The following is a 13,667-nucleotide window of genomic DNA, read 5'->3' on the forward strand; positions in this document are numbered from 1 at the left end:
ATACACATGTAATTTAATTTTCTGGCAAAGCATTTGAACTGTGCAAGCAGCAACTAAAAGTACTGTACTGTTTGAATGAACACTTTTTCCTTGTGACTGAGGTAGTTAGGAGTGAAAAGGAAGAATGGAGCTACTCCCGCCGCTCCTCCGCTCTGCTCAGTGATGCTGATGAGGGCGGATGTGTGTCGCTACTCCACCACGCCCCGCCCCCATTGAGAAGGCAGAGATGCAAGGCATGCCTCTCAGAAGCCTGCAACCCGTCCAGACAGAACGGACCACTTTTGGACTACACTCCTCATTTACTGGTCCCCATATGTTCTCCGCCACTCAGCTGCACGGATTAGTTTGAGGGGATTTTAAAGCAGAACATTTATTCCCAAATAGCCTGTTTTCAGTTTTTTTTGTTTCACACTTATTTAATCATTTCTGGATCAAAAAAGTCGTTCTGTGTTTCCTCCAAAGGCTTCGCATGTCAGTCTCGCTTTGCATGTGGGGATAAGTAGGATCAGTAGGTCCAGTCAGCGTCCAGGTGTTTCAACACAGGGGATTTTATTTATGATCATTTTTTAAATTCCTTTCCTTCTCCTGGAGGTGCGTCCTTTTCTCCCCGTCTACGATGGCTGATTCCAACGCTGAATGCAATATCAAGGTGTTGTGTCGATTCCGCCCGCTGAACCAGTCCGAAATTATCCGCGGAGATAAGTTCATCCCAATATTTCAAGGGGAAGACACTGTCATCTTTGGGGTAAGTTGTTTCCTGCGCTGTTGGCACCGTTGCATGCAGTCGAGTGATGCTGAGGGTTAAACTTATCTCAGTCACATCAGATCCCAACCAGACTGATGACTTGGAGCTTAAAGGCTTGAGGCAGGGATCAAACTAAGTAGCCTATAGCCTCCATCAATATTATTGGTATTACAATGAGTATTCTGCAGCACAATGTGCTACTGCTATTTGAGGGCGGTAAAGCAAAAATAAATAAAAACATTTTTGCAATCTTTGTAGTAAAATACCTACTGATTCCAAATGATGTGCCATCGTTCAAGGTGCATTTTGGGTGTAAAGGCTTTAACTTAAGGAGGTCTGTATTTTAAACAGAAGTACAGGGGTTGGACAATGAAACTGAAACACCTGCCATTTTAGTGTGGGAGGTTTCATGGCTAAATTGGACCAGCCTGGTAGCCAGTCTTCATTGATTGCACATTGCACCAGTAAGAGCAGAGTGTGAAGGTTCAATTAGCAGGGTAAGAGCACAGTTTTGCTCAAAATATTGAAATGCACACAACATTATGGGTGACATACCAGAGTTCACAAGAGGACAAATTGTTGGTGCACGTCTTGCTGGCGCATCTGTGACCAAGACAGCAAGTCTTTGTGATGTATCAAGAGCCACGGTATCCAGGGTAATGTCAGCATACCACCAAGAAGGACGAACCACATCCAACAGGATTAACTGTGGACGCAAGAGGAAGCTGTCTGAAAGGATGTTCGGGTGCTAACCCGTATTGTATCCAAAAAACATAAAACCAGGGCTACCCAAATCACGGCAGAATTAAATGTGCACCTCAACTCTCCTGTTTCCACCAGAACTGTCTGTCAGGAGCTCCACAGGGTCAATATACACGGCCGGGTTGCTGTAGCCAAACCTTTGGTCACTCATGCCAATGCTAAACATCGATTTCAATGGTGCAAGGAGCGCAAATCTTGGGCTGTGGACAATGTGAGACATGTATTGTTCTCTGATGTGTAGCATACCACCCAGACTGTTGCATGCCCAGAGTGAAGCATGGGGGTGGATCAGTGATGGTTTGGGCTGCCATATCATGGCATTTCCTTGGCCCAATACTTGTGCTAGATGGGCACAAGGACTACCGAACCATTCTTGAGGACCATGTGCATCCAATGGTTCAAACATTGTATCCTGAAGGCGGTGCTGTGTATCAGGATGACAATGCACCAATACACACAGCAAGACTGGTGAAAGATTGGTTTGATGAACATGAAAGTGAAGTTGAACATCTCCAATGGTCTGCACAGTCACCAGATCTAAATATTATTGAGCCACTTTGGGATGTTTTGGAGGAGCGAGTCAGGAAACGTTTTCCTCCACCAGTATCATGTAGTGACCTGGCCACTATCCTGCAAGAAGAATGGCTTAAAATCCCTCTGACCACTGTGCAGGACTTGTATATGTCATTCCCAAGACGAATTGACGCTGTATTGGCCGCAAAAGGAGGCCCTACACCATACTAATAAATTATTGTGGTCTAAAACCAGGTGTTTCAGTTTCATTGTCCAACCCCTGTATATCCTTTAAAAATAGTACCTCACCTTTTAATTCTTTTTCACATTTTAATTCTTGATATTGATCTAGTGAATTTTCTTGCAATAGCTCAAGCTCTGTCTGAAAAAAAAAATTTTACAACTCACAAGTATTAGAACTAGAAAATTCTGAGCTGATATGAATTTATTTAGCTAGATTGATATTCAGCATCTGTAAACACTGTAATATAATTAAGTCATTGTTTTGACCAGTCTATGTGCAATTTTCACACTTGTCTTATGCTAAAAGGTTCCCAATGCCAAGAAAGAATAGGAAATTATGTTTTTCATGATTTCACAAATAGAATAAATCATAAATCTTAAATTTCGTTTTAGTCGATCTCTGTGTATAACAATCAAAATGAGATCTAAACGGTCTAAATATGTAAGACTTTAAACTTGAGATGGTCGAATGCAATTTATACAAAACACTGAAATTGACATTTACTTTAACAGAATCATATGCTGGTCACTGGTCACATCAGCCACTTGTTGGGTATGGCAATATTTTGTGTACACTGTGTACACCCTAAGGGAGCGCCCATCCTATTGACTGAACATGCAAATAAGCAATAGAAACATTTGACAAATATGTGTATTTTAGCTCGGAAGCCCTTTTTGTTGTGTCACCCTGGGCAGAAAGCCATACCCATATGAAACCCCACCACTTCTTTCATCTCTTGGATAATTAAGCAGAACATTTTTATTGATTCATTTGGTTATGAATGTTACCACCTGCTTTAAATCTGTTTTTAAAGTATTGGGGAATGCAAACACAAGTGGAATCATGATGTATGTGTCTCTGCATCAGAAAATGCATTCTGGCTTTGCTTCAGTTGGAACTTGAATTGAAGCTGGTGGTTACTACCTGTGCTTATGAGCTGTAATGGAAATGAACCAGTGCCCTATAGGCTTAATAGTCTGATGAATGTGCACCCGAGGCAAAGGTTAACAATGTGATCATGATCCCGCACCAACCAGTGACATTTAACAAAAATTTTATGTATCATGGGCGAAGATTAAAATCCTCTAAATGAAAGTCTTACATCTGATCTGAGGCTAATATTTAAGCACATAGTATAAAAATAAATGCATTTGACTCTGTACAGAAATAGGCATGCACAGATATTGCCAAATATGGAAATCTATAAATTAATTTCTCACTCAATAGAAAGCATCTGCTCCCTACCATAATGGACACATACACACACATGCAAAGAGGGAGATTATGAAATAAATCCGAACCCTTCTGGCCTGAGGGTTGACTTGTAGTAATGAGTGGGACACCAGAAAATACCTATCGGCTCTCTCGGGTTTTGATGCACACATCCAAACAGACACACACCGAAATGCATTGCAGGGTTGTGGGGGAGATAGTAAGATAGTCCTGCATGACTATCTTGGCTGTAGCTGCAGGACTTTCCTAGTTTCTGAACTATTATTCTGTTTATGCATAAAACGTAATGTTATTAAACAAATAGTTTTTTTAAGTTTGGAATTTGAAATCAGGAATTCCCACATCAATCCTGGTACCTGAGTTTGAACAGCTCTGTTGGTGTTAGAGACAAGCAGTATGAATTGTGAAATATAAAAAAGTAATCCTATTAAAGTTGTATGTTTGAGAGAATTAGATTAATCAGTTTATGGAATTTTGTCAGACTATGTAAACTCCTATTTGCCCACTGATTGACTGTTTAAAATTGTTTACGTGAGAATAAAGAATAATATAAGCAAGTCAACTGTGAGCTGTCACTAAAACAAATCTGCTTTTGTTCCCTGTCAGTAAGATTGGCAGCAGAACACTTCAAAACAATAAAACAACAATAACCTCTGGAAACACAAGAAGACATTTTTGCTGCATTCTAACTCATTTCATCCTTTAACTGGCTCTCAGTTTTCCTCCCTAGGTAGCGACGCAAGTGGAGTTTTCATCTTTCTGAATGTAATTACTTCCAAGATGTGCTGTGTTTGTAAGAGCTTATAGATGTGTAAATCCATTCAGAGTTTGCATTTTTCTATTTGTAGTGTTTGTCTTGTACAAGGAAGTTGTGAATGAATATGTCACATTTGATAAGTATTAAAAACAGCAAGCTAATAGGAAACAAGTTAATGCAAACTTTGAGCAGGCTGATGGAAACAGTTCATGTCTGGACATTGCTGATGGCCCACATTCGCTCGCTTGAAAATGGATTCTTTCAGAACTTGATAATGGACAGAGGCAGGGACGTGAGCATCTGAGTGACTGGATGACTGCTCCTCTGTGGCAGATTGGAGGAGACTTGAAGAGATTAAAACGGAAAATAGTCTGTTGTCCTCTGTGTTGTAAATAAGGAGTTTTCCTGGCCCTCTTTTCCCCCTGTGCAACACCAAGTCCGTTTCTTTCCAGGTCCGAGACCCAACCAGTAAAACCAGCAAAGTATTTTCCTTGTGAAATAATGCCAAATGGTTAAGTATAAAATCAAGATTTAATGCCAAAATGATCAGTGTACAGAATATACATTTGAACAGATACAGAGTGACATTCACCTTCGGTACCGGGCCCCCCTCAGCCCAACTTAGGGATGAACCGAGAGGAGCAAAGAATGGAGCGTGAGTCCTGCTTTTATCTATGCCTGTTCTTAACCCTCCTGAAGGGTATCATCCTCTTGTATCCGTTTATCTTTGACTATGTGTTGCATCTTATGTGATATCAACAGTTATGTTGTGTAAGCTGTAGCAGTGAGCGGTGTGGCAGATAAGCAACAAGGGCAGAGATATTTAATTAGGGCAGCAAAGAGATTATTAGAAAAGGCCACAGAATCATACATCCATAACATCTGCACTGGACTTCTTTGAGGCATCAACATACAAGGGGTACAGAATGACTGAAAAGGGAAAACAAACAACACAAAACACTTCAACAAGTTTAGTTTTTAGTTTAATTTAGACTACTAAGTGTTATTTAAGTGTTAGCATCGGAAAGCACATGTAGGCAAGTATGGGCTTCTCAGAAAAGAAATTAAAACACCACCAATTCATAGTAACACTGTGTTTAAAATAATATAATGTTGCCTAATTATATGGCATTCCTTTAGTTTCCACATCATGACTGGATGTATTTTTTTCAACCTGAAATGTTTCCAAACAGTCCAGCATTGTAGCTTTCTTTTAGCATGACAGTGTGCAGCAACCAGTGGTGGTTGGTGGGGGGTACTATATGCAAGTATCCCTTCATATTGGTCCATTGCTAAGTGTGCTAAGATGGGACTCTGGGCTAGTTCATAATCAGTTATTACAGTGGTAGGAGTTTGTCCTGTAAACGGTGGGTTGCTGGTTCGAACCCCTCTCTCTGTCTCAGTCGTTGTGTCCTTGGGCAAGACACTTTAGCCGCCTTGCCTGCTGATGGTGGTCAGAGGGCTTGGTGGCACAGATTGTATGGCAGCCTCGCTTCTGTCAGTCTGCTGCAGTGCAGCTGTGGCTACAATGTAGTCTACCACTGTCAGTGTGTTAATGGGTGGATGACTGATTGTAGTGTGAAGCGTTTTGGAGTCCTCAGACCTGATAAAGCGTTATTCAAGTTCAGGCCATTTTACCATTTAACATTACATCAAGTCAACATTACATCAAGTCAAATCTAGTTTAAGTGAAGGAAAACATGTATGTATTTGTATAATTGGCACCTAAGATGTATATAAAAAGCTTGAAATTAATGGCTGCTTTGGAGACTTGTTAACATGGTGCTACTGTTTGCTGCCTGGAGCTGTGGAGAATGTTTTTCCTCTCTTACTATTGACCTCACTTGGGTCCTCTTCAGTTCTTGTTTGTCACAGTTCCAGTTGTTTAAATCTTTCCTTTATTTATTGCTCTGAGTGTATGGGCAAACTGAGGTGAGAAGCCAGTTTTTTGTAACCATTTCTAGATATATAAAGATCAACACAAATCTGTTGTTTTTCTATGACATGTTGGCTTAGCATCATAGTTATACACCAAGGAAACAGGAAAAACAAAAGATTCTAATTAAACTTTCTAGAAGATAAACAATGATTTGTTAAGACAATTATTTCTTCACAAATAAATTTTTCTACAGTTAATTGACGCTGTACATTTTTCAGAGTGAACATAAATATGCAATAGAAAACTATTGCATGAAAAGTGATTCATTTTAAGACTGGTTTTTTACCAGGGTGCTCTATATTCAAAACCTCATTAGGGGTGTCTAAGAACTGACTTATATTGCAATTGCACTTTTGTTACCAGTCAGTAAACATAATTAAAGACTATCAGTGATGTGTGATCTGCAAGTTATAACTATATTTAATTTTAGAAGAAAACACCCTGAAATCCACAGTTCATCACAAATTTTATTGATGACTGTCTCAAAATGTTTCTGGTTCTCAAGGAGATGTGGAAAACTGATTATTTTAAGAAGATTGCTACCAAATCCAGAATTTAAATTGAATAAATAAATTTGACTTCATATCAAGCCAGGTTTAATATAATTGGAATGTAATCTTGATGAAAACAGCACCATATGCGAATGAAGCACCTTAAGCTTTGCCATCTTAACAGTAGTGGTGGAACTTTGTTAACCATGTCATGAGGTTTGATTCTTTTTTGTTTTAGGACAAAGCGAGAATAAGAATGAATAAAAGAATAACAACAAAATAGGATTTATTCTTCTGAGTTTAAATCCCGTTTAATTTGAAGGAACAGTTAATAGGATTATTTAAAGCAAATAGCTTTGAAATTCCTATTTTCATTTGTGAAGATTTCATTTATCATATGTTACATAATCATGCTGAGGTTCTAACTGATTTTATGGTTTGAGAATAGCCTGTTTGCACCCAGCAGACTTGACATTAGCATGCAGTGTGAGATATCTGTATATCTGAAGACCTGATGGGTTTCCAGTGGTCCTTTGCACTGCTCATTTTTAGTATTTTTCTTAGTGAATATATGTGTCTTTCTGTTGTTTGTTGATGGGCAGATAAATGTCTTGTTCATGACTTTACACGAATCTTAATTTTGCTTTCTGATTTATTAGAGCTGCAGATCACAGTGTGTTAGAGTTCCTTACAATCACTGCAAGTGTTCCCACAAATGCTCAATCTGTCAAATTCATCTGCCTGTATGAAGATGTAAATGTGTTTATTTATAATTTTTCTCAGGAATTTTCTGTTATCACTGACATGAACACCTGTGGAGCCCTGCAGGTTTCTGTGGCGTGCCTGTGTGTGTGTGTGTGTGTGTGTGTGTGTGTGTGTGTGTGTGTGTGTGAGACGGTAATAATTTCTGAGCCTGTAGTGCTCCAAGGCATGTCCTTTGTGTTTGCTCTGCACAAGAGTGACACAGCTGTCTCTAGTATTTCACTGTCTGCAATAATGCAGTGTCACAAGGCCAGATTGTCCCTCCTAATCTTCTGGCAAGCAAAAACGGCCGCCACTATGAATCACGCTTTCAGTTCTATAAATAAATTAATGATCACAGTGGCTTCGGTGGCAGAGAAATATACGGAGTTTCTTTCTGCTGTGACGATGACATATAGACATCATATGTTTTTATATAAGCGGGCCACAGGCTAAGCTGAGTACAAAAGGATTGTGTTCTAATTATAATATTAAAATATATTATTACAATAAATAACCCAGAAGTGTGAACTAAATATCCTTCATTTTATACCTCTATTATCGGCCATATTTCTTGTTTATTGTATTGCACTTAAGCTGTACTAGCCTTCTGAGCCTCACTAGTACCAAATGTCCAACATGAGAAAAATTATGCACTTTGTTTGCCTGCTGTGGTTGAAAGCCCTTGTGATTATTTGTGCTCGAGCCCTGGGCTGAGTTTAATAGTAAGGTGGGAGCAAATGGCTGATTATTACATCCCTCTTTTTCATATAAGTATTTAAGTGAGCAGGTGAAGGGATCACAGTGGTTTTTAACTTGCAGTGCTCCTTTAACAACAGGTCAGTGTGCTTCATTTGTGTTTATAGCCATTTTATCTATAATGAGGGATCATCAGTTAATAAGGGTTTGACCTTATTTATGTAGATTCTAAATGAAGTCACCAAAGATCAAATCATGGTATACTGCTTGTAAGTTATTCATAGCTGTGAGCAGTTTTACACATAGGTTGTTGTTTCCAAAATTGTTCATAAAATATTAAGTTTTGAATTTCTTTTACAGATAAAAATCTGAAAAGTGCGTCATGCATTTGTATTCAGCAACTTTGGGTGAATGCTTCTTTCATCTAGAGATGAAAATGTTTCACTATTCATCTATTCAGAATAGCTCAAGCAGAGCAACTGCCAAGTCTTGCCACATATTCCCGATTTGATTTAGGTCTAGACATTGACTGGGCCATTATAACAAAATAATATGTTTTGATCTAAATATTTCATTGTAGCTCTGGCTGTTTACGGTCATTGTCCTGCTAGAAAGTGAACTACTGCCCCAGTCAAGCCTTTTGCACCCTCTAATAGGATTGCTCAGTATTTTGCTAAATCGATCTTTCTATTAACTCTGACCAGTTTCCCTGCCCCTGCTGAAGAAAAGCATCCCGTAGCATGATGCTGCAGCCACCATGTTTCACAGTGTGGGTGGTGTGTTCAGGGCGATGTACTGTGTTAGTTTATCACCTCACATAGCATTTTGCATGTAGACCAACAAGTTAAAAGGCAACCACAAATGGGCCATCTTATGATTTTCTGATTAATTCTCTGATTAATTTTTTCTTGCTCAGTTTAAGTGGAGGACCTGCCTATATTGTTAATTAGTTGCACTGCATTGTATTCAAGGGTATTAGAGTGGGCTGAATAAAAAATGTATGAAAACGATAGATCATCTCTATTCTATTTTGCAATTATGCGCTACTTTATGATGGTCTATCACATGAAATTCCTGGAAAAAAAGGCATTGAAGGTTGTTGTCGTAAATTGAGAAATGTGGAGTAGTTCAAAAGGTACAAATACTTTTTCAAGGTATCTATATGCTGAACACTAACCTACACACGATCCTGTTTTCATTGATTAAACACAGATTTAATTCTGTTATCGTTGACCAAGATGGATACATGAAACGTGAAAACATGGGTCCCTCCAGCCGTGTTTGTAAACCCATTTGAAGCATGCACATTAAAGAATTATTGATTCTCCTATCTTCTGCGCTTCTTTTATAATTCTATGGATTTTCTTCCCTTAGTTCCTCCTTCAGTTCACGTGTATCAGTCTTCTGCAGGAGCTGCAGTGTTTGCTGTATTTATAGCTGTGAAATACATACATTCGATAAGAATAGAGGATTAAGGGTTTGCAAAAGGTTGTTCATTGCTTACTTTTTTATTTTCTCTGGTTCTAAAACCTTTTGCAGAATTTTGTAAGAGTGAATATTTAGTCTAGCATGTAACTGTAGGAGACAGCCATGTTTTTAAGCTAAATATTACCATGATTGTTCATTAGCAACCACTTTGTTTCTAAAACAACAATAATTTCCAATGCGCTGCAGCTCTTCTGTTGTCTTCTCTTGTCATCTCCTGCCTCTTTCTTGATTATGTGCCGAGGTAGGAGGAAGGAAGGGGAAAACAGATGGTGCTGAAACAAACTGACGGTGCATGTCGGGCGCAGCCTTAATGTCTTCTACCTGTCTCATACTTTTTGATATTTATGGTTCCACTAAAGGCGTTTCTCCTCAAGGATGTGTCATTTTTTTGACTTTAACCGTCTGTAACACAAACACTAATAAGGAAAACATCACAAATGTAGGTCCAAAGGGTTTCTCTTGCTCTGCCACCCCTGTGCACACTGAAGTGCTCGAATTCTATCACTGCAGTGCACACACCTCATCCAATTAGGGACACAAAAGGGTTTGCTTGTTGAGATCTCTCTTTTTTCTTTTTTTTGCCATGATCTGAGCTCCCTCCTCTTGGGGTCAGACCCCTCTCTTCTTTTCCTTTCCTGGTCTTTTTATTGTTCTCTTAGCTGAATGCTCCTCTGTGTAAAGCTGTGTTTTATAGAGGACAGATTCTGTTGCTCACTTCCTAATGACTCAGCAGCGGTTTTGGAACGATGTTGGAGAGGAAGCTCAGCCTCATCTGTCGAGCTATTAATTTTGGCAAAGGCTTCTAGTGGATTTTTATGGGATGAGGAGGGAGCGGCTGTCAATCAGCAGCCAGAATTTTAAGGGATCAGACAACTTTGAAGACGTTTACTTCAAACTTTAAACGTGGTTGTAGGAGTAAGATTCCAATGTCTATTTCAGCTCTATATACTTTACCTCGACTACCTTGTATTCATACTCCATTAACCTTTCAACGTTTTTTCACATTACAACCTTGTAGTTCAATGTATTTATTTGAGATTTCGTATGATGGAGCAACACAAAGTAGAGCATAATTGTGAAGTGGAATGAAAATTACACACATTTTTCCAAATGTGTTCCCAAGGCGTTGATGGGTCAGTGCCTCAGGCAATAGTTTGTAGTACACATTTGTGGTGCAATTACAGCTACAAGTCTTTTGAGGTGTGCTTTGCACATATAGAGACTAACACTTTTTCCTATTCTTCTTTTAAAAATAGCTGAAGCTCAGCCAGATTGCACAGATAGTATCTGTGAAGAGACATTTTCAAGCCTTGCCACAGATTCTCAATTGGATTTATGTCTTGAGTTTTACTGGGCCTTTCTAACACATGATTACATCAGCCTTAGGTCATCTGGAGCTTCAAACAGGTTTTCTTCCAGTGTTGCCCAGTATGTAACTCCTGTCTGACAAGCTTCTCTATTCAACTCTGACAAGCCATCTATCTTGGTTGAAGAAAACCATTCCCGCAGCATGATGCTGCTACTGCGACAACGGGTTAGTTTTCTGCCATACATTCACTAATGTTCTCTAACAAACCTCTGAAGCCTTCATAGAACAACTGGATTTATACAGAGATTAAATTACTATAGTGGACTGATGATCAGTCTAGTGTGGACTTGGTCTCTCGCCCAGTGACTTATGGAGATAGGCACCAGCCCATCCTCAACCCTGCAAAGAAAAGTGGGTATAGATAATAGATAGAAAACACACAGGTGGACTCTATTTACTAATTAGGGGACATTTTGAAGTAAATTTAGTGCACTGAAATATAATTAATGTTAACAGTGGGGTTTTAATATATGTGCATGCACAATTTTCAGATTATCAGTAGTAGATTATTAAAAAAAACTGTGTATTACTTTCTGTTGGCCCATCACATAACATATATGTGTATGTTGACGTACTTTTAATACTGAGGGACTCCAATATCAATCAGTAAGAAGTGCCTGTTCTTCCTCTCATTTCCTTAACATTAACACAATACTGACACCAATTTAGGCACCAGTCACACTCAACAGGATAATAACTGCCAGCTCATTTTTATTTTTCCTCAGCATGCGCACAGCCACGGATAGAAAAGCTTGTGCCTGTTCGTCAACACCTTCCCTTTCCATTTCTGTCCCTTCATAACCAGATTGGGGTTAGACTACACCAGGCCTTTTAGCTCTGGGGAGTGTAATGGACCATATTCTTTCCATTAGCCATGGCTGCGCCCTGGATGCTGCCTTCGTCTGCCCTCAGCGTCTCTGGACAGCTCTGTACATGGTGTCTGATTGCACATGCTTGTGCACGTGTCTGCATATCCCAAGACCCGGAGCAGTTTTAATTTATTAACTTTGAGAAAAGAAATCCGTGGTACAAATCCTTGGTTGAGCATCTTCATCTTTTGCATGGCGGGTGCAGAGGACTTCAATTTCCTTTAATTAATTACAGTGCAGCTCGCTGAACTGACATTTGAGAGCCCTGAGATCTACTCCAAAACTGTTTTTGACTCCTCTGCCCAGGGAACTGGGCTTTAAAAAGTATTTGACTTGAATTTTTTATTAGTTTTTTTATAAACCTAATTTACCATGATTGGTTGCAGTAGTTGCAGTAGAGCAATATAGGATAAAAGAGACTTAGTGATACATACATTTCAGGCATATTTAATCTTGCATGGGCAAGGATTATGGGAAGTATCTTATTGTTACATTTTATGCAAACTAATGCCATCTGCCTTTTTCTGGAGGCTTTAAAATATGAAGTTATTTGCATTCCTCTGCAATGAGATTTAGTGAAGTTATGAAAAACATTCCCTACAACCATGTTGATTTTCAAAGGAAATCTCCATTCTTAGATTGTTTCAGTTTAAACGCAGCTCCTCACATCCCCACATTTTCACTGGACTTGATAATTGCTTCCAGCATGATAGAAACGTGTTTATGTTAATCTCTACAGCTTCTACCACTCAAATCCTTTCATGAGCTAATTTATTATTCCTTCTGCCACATGTGGTCATTAACAGGGTTTGCACTAATGGTTGCATGCAGACACCTGGATTTTTTCATGTGTTTTTCTCTTTCACTTTTAAGGACCAACACATAGTCCAGACTCTGTGTTCAGATTTAATTTAAGTTTTGCTGTTGATCAATGGACAGTTCTATTTTCATTTGGCAGGGAGTGAGAAATGTCCAGCCCGCTACCATTTTCCTTGGTACTTCACTCCTTTAATTGCTTAACTCTAATCACCAACCAAAATGAGTGTGCCTCTGAATGAGTTTAATGAAACCAATAAAAACATTTCTAAATCTTGAACTGTGCAAAAATAGTCAATTTGTTGCATCTGAAAAATTAGGCCCAATGTTTTTCTGGAGTTTCCAGACTAGTTTTGCAGCCCTGTCTGCTCCCACATTTGTAGTCAAATGTTTGAACTGAAACTCACATTTTTAGGATTTTTGATTTGAGTTGAGCTAAATTTTGACATGGAGCTGTTGTTTGTGTGATTAGATGACTAGAAATCAGTCAAAATTTTGGCATTTTGGCAACAGCATAATTGAAATGCTTCCACAGTAAATTTATGAAGTTTCATTTGTGGTTTGTCTTTTAGTGGCCAGTTTTGGTTTGCTTTTGTTTATTGGCAGCATTCGAATACTGCAGTGCAATGTTATGATCACATGTTTCCTCCATCTGTATTTAACTGATCTTTGTTTTGAACATTACATAATGTATCACTGATGCATTTGCTAACCGTTCAAAATACAGCTGCTTGCTTTCTGAATGGAAAGAAAAAGCTTGATTATGCTCTACCTGTCCCACCTTTATGTCTTTGTGTCTATCAGCACTAACTTATCTGTCATGACCTTTTCACCATCACAGTCCAGGTACAGCTCTGAGATCAACAAATCAGCTATTTTTGGAGACACCCAGAATCAAAGCCAGAGGTGACAAAGCCATTTCAGTATTGGCCTCCCGTAGCCCCAGCTCCAGCATGAAAAGGGGTTGATTGAAACATAATCTTCCCAATGTTGTGCAAATC

At 39.0% G+C, this 13,667-nt stretch overlaps 1 protein-coding gene across 3 annotated transcripts in view; it reads left to right on the forward strand.

Moving 5' to 3' along the window:
• Nucleotides 1-208: 208 nt before the first annotated feature.
• Nucleotides 209-13,667, forward strand: part of kif5ab (kinesin family member 5A, b) — a 113,823-nt gene continuing 100,364 nt past the window's right edge. For all 3 annotated transcript variants that reach the window (XM_047348164.1, XM_047348165.1, XM_047348166.1), the window contains exon 1: nt 209-745. In XM_047348164.1, the coding sequence (XP_047204120.1) occupies nt 617-745 (129 nt within the window). In that variant the 5' untranslated portion in view covers nt 209-616. The remainder of the gene's footprint in view (nt 746-13,667) is intronic.

This window comes from Girardinichthys multiradiatus, chromosome 20 (assembly GCF_021462225.1).
Source record: "Girardinichthys multiradiatus isolate DD_20200921_A chromosome 20, DD_fGirMul_XY1, whole genome shotgun sequence".
Lineage (NCBI taxonomy): Eukaryota > Metazoa > Chordata > Actinopteri > Cyprinodontiformes > Goodeidae > Girardinichthys > Girardinichthys multiradiatus.